Source organism: Pipistrellus kuhlii, unplaced genomic scaffold, assembly GCF_014108245.1.
Source record: "Pipistrellus kuhlii isolate mPipKuh1 unplaced genomic scaffold, mPipKuh1.p scaffold_m20_p_31, whole genome shotgun sequence".
Taxonomy (NCBI): Eukaryota; Metazoa; Chordata; class Mammalia; order Chiroptera; family Vespertilionidae; genus Pipistrellus; species Pipistrellus kuhlii.
Window position 1 is genome coordinate 3,242,452 of NW_023425531.1, and position 17,500 is coordinate 3,259,951.

General features: G+C 59.1%; 1 protein-coding gene across 2 annotated transcripts in view; it reads left to right on the forward strand.

The window, feature by feature from the left end:
* PRKCB (protein kinase C beta) overlaps positions 1-17,500 on the forward strand; it is a 267,227-nt gene that overhangs the window by 152,983 nt on the left and 96,744 nt on the right. For both annotated transcript variants that reach the window (XM_036460211.2, XM_036460210.2), the window contains exons 4-5: positions 11,268-11,379; positions 11,946-12,074. In XM_036460211.2, the coding sequence (XP_036316104.1) occupies positions 11,268-11,379; positions 11,946-12,074 (241 nt within the window). The remainder of the gene's footprint in view (positions 1-11,267; positions 11,380-11,945; positions 12,075-17,500) is intronic.

Sequence of the window (17,500 nt, forward strand, 5' to 3'; positions counted from 1 at the left end):
GACATGCGAATAGTCCTCAGGTGCCTGAAACTGTCATGTTGCCAAGCATCGGGACATGGGGTCAGTCCACAATGAGGCCTCACCCACACCTGCTAGGATGACATTTAAACACAAACCCGAGACAAGCGTTGGCGCTGGCGGAGGAACGGGAACCAGGGCTGGGGGCACCTGCGAAGATTCGCCGCGGCGTCCTGGGTTGGCCAGTCCCCAATGCCACCCACCGCCAGACATCGCCACGCCAACTCCTCTCCATCGGCAGAATCCACCAGGCTGCCCTTCCCTCCAGCCAGGCCCCACCTTCCTCCACATTGAGACCTGCTGGGAGCATTTCTGGCATTTACTTGGCACCTCCCTGACTTCTGGGCTGAAGTAGGGTCTTCTATCTTCACAACTGCCTTCTGGAACCTTCCGTGGTGTTTGGGTGAGGGCGGGGTGACACGTGCGGGCTCAGGTTCAGGTCTTGCGTGTTGATTAAGAGCATGGCACCTGCGCTCACCTCTCAGCTCTGCTACTTACTAGCCGTGTGACTTTGGATAAAGTCTCTTAACTTCTCTGTTCTTATCCCTTCATTTTCGAGATGAGGGTGACAGGAATCTACTTCATAGGGATGAATAGACGCGAAGAGCTGAATGCGGTGCCTGGCTTTGTATACATGTCTGCTGCACCAGGATGGTGAGCCTGCGTTTGCCTTCAAGCTTGGCTTTCAGCTCAGGTCTTGGTTCTGTTTCTTATTTCTGCATCTCAGCCCTTCCTCATGCAACTTTCTGTCTTTGACCCTCTTGGCCTCATAACGGAATCCCCAAAGCCCCACAGAGCAACGGGAAGTTGTGGGGCCTCTTCCTCCATGCTCCCAGACTTTCCTCACCTGCTTACTGCCACCCCCTACTGCACTTCCGACATAATCATCATGGCTAATGCTTATGTAGCACCCGGCATGCCAACTGCTGTCCCAGTGACTTACACACTCATGGCATCTTCAGTCTGTGAGAAAGAGACTTTTATATCCTGTTTTATAGAGCAGGAAACTGAGGCTGACAAGGTATCCAACTTGCCAACTCAGGTGACTAATTCGCCGAGTCTGGATTTGAACCTGATGTGGCCTTAGAGTCTGCTCTTACTCACCACGATATACTGCTACTTCACCCTCACCTTCACCCTAAACGCCATGTAGACTCCACTCAGCTGCCCTGGGCCGACAGACTCCCGTCCTGAGTCCCCGACTCCTCTCTGTCTCGCCGGCCTGTCATTTCCACATTGCTATCGAGTCGTCTTTCTGACGCTCAATGTGATCACGTCGCTGCACCTGCTGAACACATGGCCACGGTGTAGCCGCTGGCGGGGCTTCTGAGCAGGGCCATCGCACACCCTTTTGCTAAGCGTGCCCAGAGCAAACCCGGTTATTCCGTTGCATCGGAATTCTGTTGACTTCTGCCCATGTCATTCTCCAGCGTCCCCCTTTGGAAGAGAGATGACATGGCCGCCCTGCCCTGAGTGCTGAGGGCCCATTCATTCCTTTGTCCTCGTTTTTTAAAAAATAATAATTTTTATTGATTTAGAGAGGAAGGGAGAGGGAGAGAGAGATAGAATCATCAATGATGAGAGAGAATCATTGATTAGCTGCCTCCTACACACCGCACACTGGGGGTCAATCTCATAACCTGGGCATGGGCCCGACCGGGAATCAAACTGTGACCTCCTGGTTCATAGGTCACACCGCCATGTCTGCCTCTCTCTGCCTCTGAGCTTTCCTCTTTCACTCTCGGCTCCAGCAGTCCTCCCACAGGAGGCCTTTGAACATGCTGCCCACGACCAGGCCACAACATCCAGCGAGTCTCCCCCGAGTTCAGTGAGTCTGAGCCCTGGCTGCACAGCCGGATTATCTGTGGAGTCTTATAACCAAGCACTGGTGCCGGAGCCAATGCAGGCAGGCGAGATCAGAACTCTGGCTGACCCCAAGCCGCCAGTGGGTTCAGTGTGTGTCCGGGGTTCAGACCCCTGGTTGACTCCTACACATCACAGGGTGTGACATGTGACCGAGAGCCCAACGTTAGGATCCAGGTCACTAGCTTGTGACCTTGGGCAACTTATTAACTCCTTTGTGCTCCAGTTTTTTCCCTGGAAACGAGGGGATAATAAGCCTATTGCAGTGCTGGTCAGATGAGCTAATGGTGTGTAAATCTCAGCGCAGTGCCTGGCTGTGTAGCAATAATCACCATCATCATCCCTGAAGGTGGGTGCGGCGGCTGCTGCTGAGTCCCTCACAGCTGCCCGTGACACGGGCCCCTGACAGCTCTTCCGGAAACTGGAGCACGCGGGCCCAGGGAGAGGGTGGCCGTGGGCGTGCACAGGACTCTCTTCCCAGGGCCTCTCTGCTCCTCGGAAAGGCAGACCTGGGTGTGCGAGGGCGTCCACACAGAGGGAGCTGGCACTATGCTCTGCACCCGAAGTCCAGCCCACAGCGTCTGTGCCCTGGTCCTGCCTTTGGGCGACGCCCCTTCGGCAGGGAGAGGGGGGCAACCATGTCTCTTGTCTCTCTGCTGGCTGCTGCGGGGAGCAGAGGTGGCAGGGCGGGTGTGTGCTTGCTTTGCGGTGACTGAGGACTCTTTGTGACGGGAGCTGCGATCTGCTGCAGTGTGACCGCTCCTTGAACCCACTGCTGTGCACCCGGAGCTACAGGTTCACACCGTGGCCTCACAGGGAGGGGCGGGCGCTCTGTGAGGAGCTGGACTGCCCTGGTTGTCAGCATTGAAAGCCCCCTGGGAATGCCCAGCTTCACCCTTTGTGTTCTGAAGGGGGAACTGAGACCAGAGCTCAGTTCCTGGAAGTGGCCTGCCCGGGTCACAGATGCAGCTTTCGCTCTCAGTTAGCTTCAGGTGCTACATGCCCGCCTGTGCTAAGCAAGCACAGTGTCGTCACGGTGGTGCTAATCCTTGCAAGTCTAGAACGAAGAAATGGTTCTTCTACTCAGCAAACACGTGGGTAGTATTTCACCAAGCGCCAGGTACTGCACTGAGCCCTTTACAAACACTAACTCATTACATTCTCATAACCCTGTGAGGACTTCTTTTTACTTTAAAGCACAGAGAGGTTAGGTAACCTGCCCAAAGTCACACAGCTGGGAAATCCGTGAGCTGGGCTTCGGTCCCTCGCAGCCTGGGCTTGCACTGCGGGCTGCTCTTCTGCAGGGCCCGTCACAGGGCAGCCTCTGTCTCCATTTAAAGGTGAGACGAGGCTCATGGCGTGTACGCACCTTGCTCAAGGCCCATGACTGGGAAGCAAGAGCTGGGATTGCATTTGACCATGTGGCTTTGAAGTCTTATTATGAGCCGTGGACTAAATTTCCTCTCACGGGGTTGGGGTCTCATGGCTTTAGGCTCTGAGCTGGGGACAGGGAAGGGGGGCTGAGGCAGCGCTGGGAGCCAGGCAGGTGGGAGGGTAGAGGAGGAACTGGGGGTGGTGCCAGCCAGGTCCTGGCTTGAAGCAGGACCCTATGCAGCTGAATTGCTCACAGAGCCCCAGCCAGGTGGCTTGGGCCCCAGTTACGCCTCATCCTTCAGATCTTTGTTCAAACTTCACCTCTGCAGGGAGGGCTCCCCCACCACCTTTCTGTCCATCTACATCCCTCACTACAACCCCTCTCAGCCCCACTTCCCAGCACTTGCAAGTATACATTTATTTGTGCCTTTTTTTTTTTTTTTTTCTGTCTTCTTCCTGGGAGCGCAGGAGGGCAAACCCATATCTGATTTTGTTCATCTGGCGCCTCACCACGCGAGGTGCTTGGCGATTATTTGGTGAATAAATGATAAACACACGAATGGCTCGTTGCTTTAGTGGAGGAAATTGGTGCAGAAAAATGCAGGTTGAAGTTCAAGAAGTGGGAGCATGCTGGGGGTTTATTGGGGGAAGTTGCAACTCAGTAGACATAGAAGCCTGGTCGGCAGGAATTCACTGTGAGTGACGGGCCGAGGGCCTGCTGTTCATTGAGTGCCTGCTCCCTGCAAGCAGCTGTTCCAAAGGCTTTAGGAATGCAGGCACCGTAACTGTCCCAGGAGTAGATACGGTGTTATCTCTGGTGACGGAGAGGGGGCTGAAGTGTGGAGGGTCCAGGATGGTGGCCGGGGGCGGCTGTATGCGGGGCTCTCTGGCCAGCCTGGGCCTCGCCTGCTGGAAAGGAGGCAGCTTCTCATACTGGTGACCTTGGCATCAACGGGGCTGAATCTGCAGGTCGAGGGCTGGAGGCCTTGAGCCCCGTAGGGTTGGGCTGGCTCGCACAACTGCTGTGTGCTGAGAGCACGAGGGCTCCCTGCTCCCCGAGGGGTTCTGCACCGATGGGAGGCTCAGCAGTGGATCCTGCAGCTGTGACTCAGTCTCCCCTGGTGTGCTGGTGGGCGTTGGGCTGGGGGACTTACCAACTCAGATGCTTGAGGTGGGGGGCAGGCCGTGCCCAGCAGGCCTGTGGCCAGGACTCTGCTCCAGCCCAGGTCTGCCTTCAGGCGAGCTGGCTCAGGGCCGCCGTGCTGAGCCACACTGTCCATCTCTCTGCTTTCTGGGCTGTCAGCCCTGACGCTGTCCCCCACCTCCCTCACCACCCACCGCCAGCTCGGCTCCCGCACCCGGCACCCGGCACTGGCACCGCACAGGTCCCCGCTGGGAATTCTGCTGGGCCCAGCTCAGCCTTTACACGTTACATGTCACTGACCAGACCTCAGTCCATCAGCATGAGGTTAGACACACTGCTGTCCACTGAGCTGGTGCTGCAGGTGGGGATTTTTCTAGAAGGAACAAGATGTAGGGTTGGCAACTGTTGGCATTTCCAGTATATTCCTGAAGAATGTGTGGGTGAGAATAACCATGGGAGTTCTGAAAGCAGACAGTAATGCTGGCAGAGGGGTGGGTGGGTATAATGCATGTTTCTAGGTGATATTATAAACCTGTGCCATGTTTAACGAGGATGGGACTGCGGCAGGAACCGAGAGGCAGATCAGTGGAGCATAAGAGAGATTTAAAAATGAACGAGGATTCTCGAGGAAGTAGCGGAGGACAAAAGAGGCCTCTCAGATCTGCAGTCTTTGTTACAACTGACTACACACCAAGAAAATTACAGGTCTTCCCCGAGCGCCTGCCGCCGTGGTGTGCGAGGGAAAGAATGGTTTCAGAGCAGAAAGAAGCAGTAAGAGAAGGAAGTTACAGGCAGTTACTGCAGCGGCAGAGACACCCAGGAAGGAAAAGGGGAACCAGAGAAAATTTGTGGCCAATCATTTAGAAAGAGACCAACCTGAGTTTAAGCCCGGACAAAGGCTGTGGACAGAGCTCCCAACACACCGAGTGGCTAACTGTTCACTCCACCTGCGGCCTGGGCAGCCCCATGCAGGGACTCACCGAACCTCCTCATCGGAGGAGCTGGGCATGCTGTGGTCACCCCCGTTTCCACACAAAGAGGCTGACATTTAAAAGGGTTGAGTGACTTCCCCCGTGGAGAAGCCAATGGCTGCCTGCCAGAGCTGTGTGACATGTGAGCGTGGCTGTGGATTGACCGGATGGGGATGGTGGCTCCAGTGCCCATCTTAACCCAGATTAAAGCTTCACGGAAATGTCGATCCAACGCTTGTCTTTCATCGGGAATCCTCAGCTGTTTGCCAGAGAAGTGGGGCTGGAAGGAAGCGTGGCGGGTCAAACACAGGAGCAGACGGTTACCAGGCACGTGCTCCTGTGTACACACACACACACACACACACACACACACACACGTGCACGCTGACACAGCCTTATCAGCTCTATTCCCTCTCCGGGGACAAACCACAGTGTAATCACAGCTTCTAACATTACACTCCCTGCATGTTCACAAACCTCAGCCCACATGCTTCCCCGCTCCTGGGGATTCTTGGCGTTTTCTGTGCACTTTGGGGCCGGTGGAGTGGTACCTGCTGGGGTTCTGTGGTTCCAGAAAAACAGTCCAACGAGCTGCTTAGCATCCAGTCAGAGGTGGCTTCCACCCCATCCCCTGCCCTCTGCCTCCACGGGTGTGGATGGCACACATCCCCGCTGCTCCTTGCGTGTCCCTCTGTGCGGGGCTGGGGGTGCCATGTCCTCTGTGCGGGGATGGGGTGCCATGTCCCTCTGTGCGGGGCTGGGGGTGCCGTGTCCCTCTGTGCGGGGCTGGGGGTGCCGTGTCCTCTGTGCGGGGATGGGGTGCCATGTCCCTCTGTGCGGGGCTGGGAGTGCCGTGTCCCTCTGTGCGGGGCTGGGGGTGCCGTGTCCTCTGTGCGGGGATGGGGGTGCCGTGTCCTCTGTGCGGGGATGGGGGTGCCGTGTCCTCTGTGCGGGGCTGGGGGTGCCGTGTCCTCTGTGCGGGGATGGGACTGCCAGCCGTGCCCTCTGCGTCCCTTCTCACTTTCTCACGAAAAGCGGTACCATGAGGCCTGCACATTCCTGCACCTGGGTTCCTTTTCCTTTTTCAGTTTCACTTACAAATACACCCATGACGATGCCACCCCACGCAGTGCTTCCGTGTTCTCCGTGTGCACCTCGGTCTCTCTGTGGGCCGCGCTGTGTTTGCCATCCCCCTCCCCCCCAGATGGCTGGGGACGTGGGCCCATTTACCTTCTCTGCCAAGGAACAGCAGTGCACGGGCCCACTCCTCTGCGGGGGGGCCTCCAGCGTGAACTCCGGGCAGGGGGGAGGGTGCGGGAGAGCCATGGTGTGAGTGGCGGGAGATGGGTCCCTGGGAGGGAGGCGGCCCGCCCAGCCCAGCAGGAGCGGCTCTCCCCCCCGCCCCGCCGTGCAGGGAGCCTGGCTGACACTGCCTGCCACCCGAGGCGGCCGCGTCCGTCTCCAGGTGCAGTGGGGAAACATAACTGCACATTGAATTCCCGAGTTTACAGTCTCGCAGAGTTTTATTTTAAAATCGTTTGATTCAAGTAAAAATGGCCTGTTGGGTTAAAACGCAGTGCTGCCTAAACCACAGGACAGGTACACAGCCGGGCCACAGACCGCGGCTCTCACGCTCAGCAGGCCATCTCCGCCACCTCGGACATCTCGGAGGTGGCCTGGCTCCCATCCCACTCTGCTGGCTCGGAACCCGAGACTCAGAGGGTGTCCCTTGCCTGAGGCCACACAGCAACTCCAGATCCTGTGCTGCAGCCTCCCCCCTGTCTGGGGATGATTTCCTGGGTCTCCCCTCCACCTCCTGGGGGCCTGGGAGGGCCTGCAGGGGCTCCTGCGCTGAGCAGAGGGGGTGGCACAGCCTGAGTGAACCCCGAGGACGCTGCCGGGCTTCCCGCCCTGGTGCTTCCGTTGGCTGCCTCTTCCTGCGGCTCTGCCCCAGCTCAGCCAGGGCAGCCCCCGTGGGCAGGCCGACCGGGAGGAGTGCTCCGAGCAGACCCCCGGCCCCGCACAGAGGGACACTGTCAGGTTTGGGCGCAGCTGTGTCAAGGTTTCTTGGCTTGTTTCTGGCCTGTGCTGCTTTCTCCTGAGCTGCTGTGTCTGCACTCAGGCTGTGTCCTGAGATGCTCAGTGGGGGCTTGGGTGCTCACCATGAAGACTCTGGCTGCGGGTGGGGGGAGGGCACCCCGGTGGCTGTCACTGGCTGGTGCTGCATCTGTCCTCCTCGGGACCCTCTGGGGAGGCTGGGGAGCCGGGGCAGCCAGGTGTTCTCCGGAGCCCACACACTGGCTTCCACGCCTGTCTCCCCACCGTCTTCGGGAGACTTCGGACCGTTCCCTTCCCTGAGCCCAGCTGCCGCCCGGAAGTCCAGCACTGGACTGCCTCCCATCAGTGAGGATCTGCGACATGACCGGGGCCCGGGCTGGGCGCGGCAGAAGGCACAGCAGGTGATCACCACCTTGTTGTCACCCAGCAGGCTCCTGACTCCGGAGCAGAGCGGAAGGGAATGGAAATCCTCGCTCACCCGGGCCTGAGCCACGGGACACAGCGGGGCCGGGGTCACTTCGGGGTCTGTGGCCCTGCTTCCGGGCTGGAGATGCCCAGGCCTGGAGATCAGGGGGTGATGCTGTGAAGGGGAGGCCGTGGCTCCGGCCCTGTTTTTGAGAGCCTCTGGCCTGAGCCCAGGGAGGACGTGTGCTCCCTGTGGCCGGCTCTGGCCAGTGCGCTGTGGGGAGAGCGGACGGGCGTCGGGCAGAGGGGCCGGGCGGGAGGGAAGTGAGGCCGGCGTGGTGTGAGGCAATAGGGAGAGGTGGGGACTGTGGAGAACTGGGTTGCGAATCGCTTCCCCGAAGGGGACGTCACTGCTCAGCCCGCAGCCGTGTGTCACAGTGTTGCCACGGCTTGATTTTTTTTAAAAGGAGCCAGAAATTTACTTTTTGAGCTGACATTTCACGATTTTTAAATATTTTCAAATCAACCAAGTCAAGTTTTTAAGAAGCACCATCTGGGCCACATGCAGCCTGTTTTCAGGCTCGGTCCGGAAGCCTGGGCTCCAGCTCGTGGCCCTGAGTGGGAAGGAGGCCCAGGCTGGGGGTGGGGGCGGGATGCAGAGGGCCCCCCGCCCCCGTTCGTGGCTGTGGGGGCGGGGGGCACGCAGGGGGCGCAGATCTGAGTGTAGAACCAGATGGGGGAGGGAGGAGCGGGAGGGAGGCGGTGGAGGTGGGTGCTGTATCTTTGAATGGAATCAAAACAGGACAGAGGGAGCTTCTGCCTCAGGCTCCCTGGACCCCAGGGCAGTCAGCAGGCCCCTCGGAGCTGGGAGAGGGGAGGTGTTTTGGTTAAAGACAGAGCTGGCGTTTAACCGGCCCACTGGCATAGGCGCCAGCTGTGAAAGCGCTGACATGCTCTTACACCAATTGGTTAGTAGCCCCTGGGCCCATCGGGCCTCCCCTCCTACCCCCCCACCCTCTGCCCTGCTGGCCCCTCACCTCGCTGTGACCGGCAGTGACAGAGTGAGCTCCCAGCACAGCCAGCCTGTTCCCTCCTGCCTGGCCCGTGGGCAGTGCCTGAACCGCAGGCCGTAAGTCCCAGCCCCCGCCCTGTTGCAGGCAGCGTCTGCCCACCTGCCCACCTGGATCGCGTACGCAGGAAGGAGGACGTTTAGAGGCCACAGGGGCTTCAGGTAGAATTGTAGGGCAGGTCCCCAGGGGACTGAACCAGGGCCAGCGGAGGTCATGTGACCGTTGTCCTGCTCCTCTCTCTTCCTCGGAGCCCACCTCAGCTGCCTGTCTCCGGGCCTGCGTCCCCGCCACCAGCCACGGAGCCTTCGGAGCAAACCCAGCTCCCTGCCAGTGGCCTGTGTCCAGGGCGCGGGGCCTGTCCCAGGGCAGACGTGCCCGCCTCGGAGGGGGCGCCGGCAGGACTGGCCCGGGGTCCCGCAGGGCCTCCTGGGACCGCGGGTCCTGGGGACCGTGTGGCTGTATTCCCAGCTCTCCGGCGGGAGAGGGGAGAGGCGAGGGGCAGGCCTGCTCGGCCTGTGGGTGTCTGAGGGACTGTGGGGAGGGTGGAGTTGGCGCTTGCAAAGCTGAGGCAGGGGAACGGAGGGCGGAGGAGCCACCGACAGCCTCCGCGTGGACCGTGGGCGAATTTCCCGGCTCCCTGCCAGACTGGCCCCTTCCTCCGGGCTGCCTCCCGTGTCGGCACAGCTCTGCCTCGTCATTCCCTTAAGCAGCGCGGGCACGGGCAGGGCGCTCAGTGGTCAGTGGTGGTCTCAGCCCGAGCTGCCACCACGGCTCTGCAACTGGTCCCTGGCGGCCGGCACCCCCCTCCCCGGTTCCTCCTCCGTAAGGGGGAGGGGTTAGGTGCTGGACGATTAAGCAAGTTCATGGCTGGCTGTCCCTGAGAACCGCTCCAGGCATGAGCCGAAGCTCACTCCCTGTGAGCTCTGCTCTCTGAATATTTACCGAGCTCCTCCTTTGTGCCAAACACAACAGCAGCCCTCGGGAGCTTGCACTGCAGCGAGGGAATGAGGAAGGGCTGTGAGAGTGGCCCCTGGACGTAGTGACTGAGGAGAGAGGAGGTTTTTCGCAGGGTCTGTCCGAAGGGACGAAGCCCATGGCTAGCGAGGATGGCTTTGAGTGAGAGTGGTCACTCCAGTCCTCACCGTCCTCCGGCTGCTGTGGAGGGGAGGGCCCACAGGGCCGGTGTGCATACATTCTCCTGAGGGAGAGGGCCCCGCAGCACACACGTGACGTTGGCCAGAGCTCGGTCACACCGGCCACAGCTGCAAGGGAGGCTGGGGAGTGGTCTCTCCAGGCGCCTGAGCTCTGCTCTGACTGCAGGTTCTGTTACGAAGGGAAGAGTGGGTGTTGGTGGGAACCAGCAGTCCCCGCCACGGCCTGCGGACTGTGTGACCTTGAACCCTGTTCTGCAGGAGGTGAGGTCCCAGCAGACATGGGTTTGCGGTCATTCTAGACCAGTTCCCAGCCTTCTTTTGGCCAGGCCCCCCTAAGCATTTGCAACATCCTGACACCCTCCTCCCCCCTGCAAACCCTCCCCTCATGACATAGAATTCTTATTAAAAAAGCGAGCTCCTGTTCATGTGGAGGAAGCCTAAACGGCCATGAACTTGGTCTAAACAAGCTTCCAAAGAACGTGGCACCCACAAAAGAGAAAAATAAAAAAGAACAGTGGATGGACTGAGGAAGAAATCACTAAGAAATTGTTTTAAAAAAAATAATATGAAGTGATATGAAAAATAGCAAATAATCTTTCAAAACATATAAAATGGAGAACTGAAATGCATAAATTTTCAGCATATCTAGAATAATATAAGTGTAATATGCTAATGAGCCCGGACAGCCGGACAACCTTCTGGACGAAGCCGGGACTGCGAGGGCCGAGCCCCTTGCACGCATTTCATGCATCAGACCTGTAATATGTTATAGAGTGTGTACGAGGCCCCTGGAGCCATACAAAATTTGAAATGTGCGCTGTTAATAGCTCATTCTCGAATTGCCCCCTTAAGGGTCGAACTGCCCTGTGGGTGCCCCTGTTGGGAGTCCCTGCTCCAGAGGCGGTGGAGGGGAACAGGAATGAGTGCAAGGTCTACCCGGGTGTGGGCACTGTGCCTGCTGCCTGGACCCTTGCTGCAGGCAGGCCTGCAGGCTGGACTCTCTGACGGAGGCCCCGGGCGCAGGCACAGCGGGTGCTGCCACCGACCAGGGAGCCCGCTCCTCCCTCACTGGCCCCTTCGGCCCCTGGTCCCCAGACTCCAGCGAAGGTCCTGACAGGTGTGAGGAGGGGGCTCGGCCCTCAGCGGATCTCAGGGACTCTCAGAGGGCCACCTCGGCTGACGCGGGCCTCTTGTCTTCTCTTGGCCTTAGGACCCCCGGAGCAAGCACAAGTTCAAGATCCACACCTACTCCAGCCCCACGTTCTGTGACCACTGTGGGTCGCTGCTGTACGGGCTCATCCACCAGGGGATGAAGTGTGACAGTAAGTACGCTGGCTCCCACGGGGCCCCACTGGCTGGCCGCACCACCTGCCAGGCACGCTCACCAGGCTGCTCATCTGCTCCAGAGGGAAGCCTTGGCCTCTTGGCCCCGCTGCTGTGCTGGAGTGGGGCTTCTGCGGTGTTAGGGTCCCCCCCGACCCCCGCTGTGATGGAGTGAGGGCTGCTGGGGCGTTAGGGCCCCTGTCCCCCCACCCCCACTGTGTTGGAGTTGGGGGTGCTGGGGTGTCGGCTTCGCCAAGGCCCCCCACACACATCTCCCCTCACTTGTTACTGCCACCTGGTAGGAAGGCAGGGACTCTGGCTTCAGGACCGTGGGGGGCGGGGGGGTGCACCCTTAGCCTCCGGGAGGCTGGACAAGCTCCACCTCCTCTGGCCCTCAGGGTGGGGGTGGGTGGGTTGGAGAAGCCTGATGTGACCCAGCAGGGGGCGGGCTTGCTGCGGCCAGGCTGGGGGGTCTCAGCCCCTGGAAGGGAGGCGGGAAGGAGCCCCGGGCCTGGGGGGCACAGGCCTGCCCCCGGCCCCGCCAACCCGAGCCCGCCGCCCCCAGCCTGCATGATGAACGTGCACAAGCGCTGTGTGATGAACGTCCCCAGCCTGTGCGGCACGGACCACACGGAGCGCCGCGGCCGCATCTACATCCGGGCGCACATCGAGGGGCCCGTCCTCACCGTCTTCGGTAGGTGGCAGGGGTGGGGGTGGAGGGTGAGGGGTGGGGGTGGCAGGGGTGGGGGTGGCAGAGGTGGGGGTGGAGGGTGGGGGTGGAGGGTGGGGGGTGGGGGTGGCAGGGGTGGGGGTGGAGGGTGAGGGGTGGGGGTGGCAGGGGTGGGGGTGGCAGGGGATGGGAGGTGGGAGGGGGGGCTGTTTACATCATCGATGGGCAGGGCCCCGCCACCTGCTCCTGCTCCCGTACCCGGAAATGCCTGGGCACTGGGGGCTGGAGCTCAGGATTCCCGCCCCCCCAGCCCCGTTCCCACTCCCTCAGTGTCTGTGGAGTGGGCACCCGTGCTCCTTTATCAGGACGGCAGAGACGGGTGCTGGGCTTGATGAGAGACCCGGGAGGGTGTCTCTCCTTGGGGCGGTGAGGTGGGTCCTGGGACTTCCCGTGTTGGAAATACTTCTCTCTGGCGCCCGGCCGCGGCTACGCTGGTCCCCGTACCATCCCCACGCCTTTGGCTCTTCTGAAGTATGCTCTATGGGAAGAGGGCCACTCAGCTGCCGGGGCGGTGCGGTGGGACTGGGGGCGAGAGAGCGAGGTGTCCGTCACTCGGGTAACGGGCCCCCCCGAACCTCTGGCCCCCCAGGATGCTCGGGCGAAGTGGAGGCCCGCTGGACGCGCGCAGCCACAAGCCGAGGCGAAACCAGCTCTGACTGGCCTTGGGTGGGACATTAGAGCTAGCCAGCGTGATTAGGGTCTGATCACTTGGTTACTTAGGAAACTGACCACGAAAGGGACTGATTCTGCAAAAGCTGGTCTGTGAGGCCCAGAATGATCCAGTAGCTCTGATGTGCTGGTCCTGGTTTTAAGCTGGGGATTGTGACCTCCGGTGGGCACCCACTGAATTGCTTTCTCCTTAAAAAAGAAGGCAAGGGGCAGACTTCACCCCACCGGGTCACTTGGGGATTCTGGGCGGAGCCTGCAGTGCTAGTAACAAGTAGCTGGTTTTCCCAGGACTAAGCACGTGGGTGAAGGGGCAAAAAGTGAGGCCCTGCTGCCATCTACTGTCCTATTCTAGGAACTACAAGGCTCAGAATGGTACAGGGACCTTGCCTCTGTTAGGGCAGTCTGCATGGCTGGAGCTTAAGAATCGGGTCGTCACGATGGCCTAAGGTCCAGCCCTTGTACCCATGACAGGAAAGAAGTGATAGTTGCGTGACGTGAGGGCAGCAGCCGTATTGCAGTCTACAGGTGTATCAGATCTGCACGCTGTGCCCCTTCAGCTGGCTCTGTGTTGCATGTCCTTTATGTTATCTCTTTCATTACTCATAGCGGTCTGTGCATGCCTGTTATGCTCATTATGGAGCCCTGAGGCTCAGAAAGGTTATGCTTCCAGGACCTCACTCCATTGCTGAGCAGAGTGAGAATAACACAACAGCTAACCTCCGAGTGTTTAATGTGTCAGTCGTTGTGAAGGCAGCCACAGGGAGCAGCGTTCCTTTTCCAGGATCTCTGCTGGGTAAGCAGCAGCAGGGTTCCACCGCCCGGCGGCAGGCTGAGCGGTGCTCACGTGGTCCCGTGGGCCTGCTGGCCCCTGAGTGCGCTGTGCCCAGTCACTGTCCATCCCAGCGCCCTGCACACCCCCGGCTCTTCCTTCTGTGGTTAGCTCCATGGGCATTCCTTGGCGAGTCTTTGATCCAACTAATGCAGTGCAGTGATCCTTGAAAGTCAAGGCCAAAGTCTTCCCCTTCATTCCATATTGCTCTGGCAATCCTAGAATCTGCCTATGAATACTCATTTCCTGCAGCTGACCCTACAAAATACCACAAACCGATGGCCTAATGCAGTGTTTCCCAAACTTTTGATATGTGTACCCCTTCTATAATTTTCGTAACGCTGAGTACCCCTCGTACTCATGAGAACGTAGAATTAGGCGCAGCTAACATGGTGCAGTGCATATCCCCACCAAACTCCGGTGCAACGCGCACCCCCACCAAACTCTTCCCGTACCCCTGGGGGTACGCGAGCCACACTTTGGGAAACACTGGCCGAATGGGACAGACACCTGTTCTCTCAGTGTTCTGGAGGCTGGAAGTCTGAATCCAAGGGTCAGTGGGGGCGGCTGGTTCTTCGGAGGTGCCCCTCCCTACGTGCCAGTGGCTGCCATCAGCCTCTGGGTTTCCCAGTCGCAGCCTGCATCATCTCTTGGCATTTCCTTCCTGCGTGTCTCTGCTTAACACTGCCTCCTCTGAGGACACCAGCCATTGCATTAGGGACCCACCCTTCCTAGTACGACCCCATCTTAACTTGGTTACATCTGCCAGGACCCAACTTCCAAATAAGGTAATATTGACAGGTGCTGCGGTTAGGACTTGAATATATCTTTTGAGGGAACACAAGTGAAACGGGGAGGAGGGAGGAAAGTTGGGGTTCCTTTAAAGTGAAGGGCAGAGCCTGCTAGTGTGGCTCGGTGGGTTGGGCGTCACCGCATGCACCGAAAGTGCCTGGTTCAGTTCCTGGTCAGGGCACACGCCCAGCTTGCAGGTGGGTACCTGGCTGGGGTTTTTGGAGCAGGAACCTAATTGATGCTTCCCTCTCACATGAGTGGTTCTCTCTCTCCCTCTCCCTTCCGAGCTCTCTAAAATCAGTTAAAAAGCAGCAAAGTGAGGGGCCGGGTATTTTCATGCTCAGCGTTCGGATGGCGTTAAAGGTAGCCACCAGCGTTGCTGCCCCCCGGTGGCCGTCCGCGTGCTGTGGTCTGGAGGGAGAGCTGGTGCTCACACAGGAGGGGAAACTGAGACTCGCCTGGAGTCACGCACAGGCCCTGGCCTGGCGGCAGGTCCCGGTGCCCGGCTGCGGCTCCGTCACCTCTCTGGGCACAGCTAGTCCTTGGCACGGGCTTGCGATGGCTTGGTGATGGAAGAACCTGATGCTTTGACTGTGGTTCTCTAAAAATAGAGGCAAGATGAGTTTCTTGTTCAAGTGACTCATTGGGGCTGCCCACGGGGCGAGGAGTGAGCGCCGAGCAGGGAGAGGCGGAGTGGGAGTGTGGTCCCCGCCAGAGACTGGCCTTAGCCCCACTCGGAGCCCCATGCGGAGGTGCGGCCCACCATCCCCACAGTCAGACCCTCCTCGGGCAAGGGGGCTATTCTGTGAGGGCCCTCAGTCTCCCCTCTTCTCTCTCCCCAAACTCTTGTTGGAGCTCCAACCCCCAGCGTCTGTCTATTGTGGACGCTCTGGTGCCAGCCGCCCTGTGCCGGTGCCGGCTTCCTGTCCACTGGGTAGTGCCCCATTTCTGACAAGCTCTAAGCTCCAGGAGAGCAGGCATGTTGCCCCTGCTCCACGCTCTTCTGGCCCCTGGTGTGATGGGCATCACTCCTTACCGGTGACCGGCGGGTCGGAGTGGAGGATGGTGATGGGGTGTAGGAGGAGAGGGTGGTGATAGGGATGTTGGGGCTGAGGGTGGTGATAGGGGTGTAGGAGAGGAGGATGGTGATAGGGGTGTAGGAGTGGAGGATGGTGATAGGGGTGTAGGAGCGGAGGATGGTGATAGGGGTGTGGGAGAGGAGGATGGTGATGGGGTGTAGGAAGGGAGGGTGGTGATAGGGGTGTAGGAGGGGAAGGTGGTGATAGGGGTGTAGGAGGGGAGGGTGGTGATAGGGGTGTAGGAGGGGAGGGTGGTGATAGGGTGTAGGAGGGGAGGGTGGTGATAGGGGTGTTGGGGCAGAGGGTGGTGATAGGGGTGTAGGAGGGGAGGGTGGTGATAGGGGTGTAGGAGCTGAGGGTGGTGATAGGATGTAGGAGGGGAGGGTGGTGATAGGGTGTAGGAGGGGAGGGTGGTGATAGGGGTGTAGGAGCAGAGGGTGGTGATAGGGGTGTAGGAGCAGAGGGTGGTGATAGGGGTGTTGGGGCGGAGGATGGTGATGGGGTGTAGGAAGGGAGGGTGGTGATAGGGGTGTAGGAGAGGAGGATGGTGATGGGGTGTAGGAGGGGAGGGTGGTGATAGGGGTGTAGGAGGGGAGGGTGGTGATAGGGGTGTAGGAGGGGAGGGTGGTGATAGGGGTGTAGGAGGGGAGGATGGTGATAGGGGTGTAGGAGGGGAGGGTGGTGTTAGGGTGTAGGAGGGGAGGATGGTGATAGGGGTGTAGAAGCGGAGGGTGGTGATAGGGGTGTAGGAGCGGAGGGTGGTGATAGGGTGTAGGAGGGGAGGGTGGTGATAGGGGTGTTGGGGCCAAGAGGTGGTGATGATAGGGGTGTAGGAGAGGAGGATGGTGATAGGGGTGTAGGAGCGGAGGGTGGTGATAGGGGTGTAGGAGGGGAGGGTGGTGATAGGGGTGTTGGGGCAGAGGGTGGTGATGGGGTGTAGGAGCGGAGGATGGTGATAGGTGGGTAGAAACTGAGGATGGTGATGGCATGTTGGAGTGGAGGACTTCATAGGCGACCACAGCCACCGCCCTGCCATCAGGAGCTGTAGTTCACCCACTCCTCCATTTCACATCACTGTCTTCATAGGAAGGAGTCCATGAGCAGAGAGTCTTAGGGACCAGGTCCAAGGTCAGCATCAGTGTTACTGGGTCTAGGACCCACCTCAGAGCCACGACTCCCCTCAGAGCCACGACTCCCCTGGCTCCCTGGGTTCATCGATGAGAAAGGCCCGGCAGTGGGACGTGTAGGAATGTATGGACATCGTGGTGCCCATTGGGTACAGAAGCCAGCCATATGGCTAAGAAGCCCAGGTCAAAGGTGGCGAGTTGATGAAGCCCACATCCTTACCCATTTAATCCCTTGCCACCCAGTATCTCCCTGTTAACGTAAAACTGGCATCCGTCATTCCCATCCCCATCCCACTGCAGCCCGCGGCAAACCCTTCCACCCCAGCTCACAGCCATGGTCACACGCCCAGGAGTGGGTTCCTGATGGAGCTGCAGGCGCATTTCTGTGGGCTTCTCTAGGCTTCCAGTCCGTGTGCTCTGTGCGCACTCTTAGCTGAAAGCTCCGGGAAAGACTCCGGCCTTTGTATGCAGATCCTTCCCACGCGTGAGGGTCACTCATCAGAACAAGAACGCAGCGAAGAGACATCGTTCTTGATGGCCATTGGGGCAGGTTGAGGGCTGCACCTTCCCTTTCTTCAACTCTGTGCTGAGGAGTGAGGTGGGAGGTGGGGTAGTTTGGAGTGATTAGGTGTTTCCAGTGTGAGAAAGTGGCTTGTTATAGGTAGCAGCGTAAGATGGGCTCTAAGAAAGAGTTCATTCATTTAGATTCATCCATCCATCCATCCATCCATCCATCCACTCATATTCATCCATCCATGCATGCATCCATCCATTCATATCCATCCATCCATCCATCCATCCATCCCCATCAATCCATCCATCATATTTATCCATCCATCTATCCATCCATTCATATCCATTCATCCATCCACCCATTCATCCATCCATTCATAT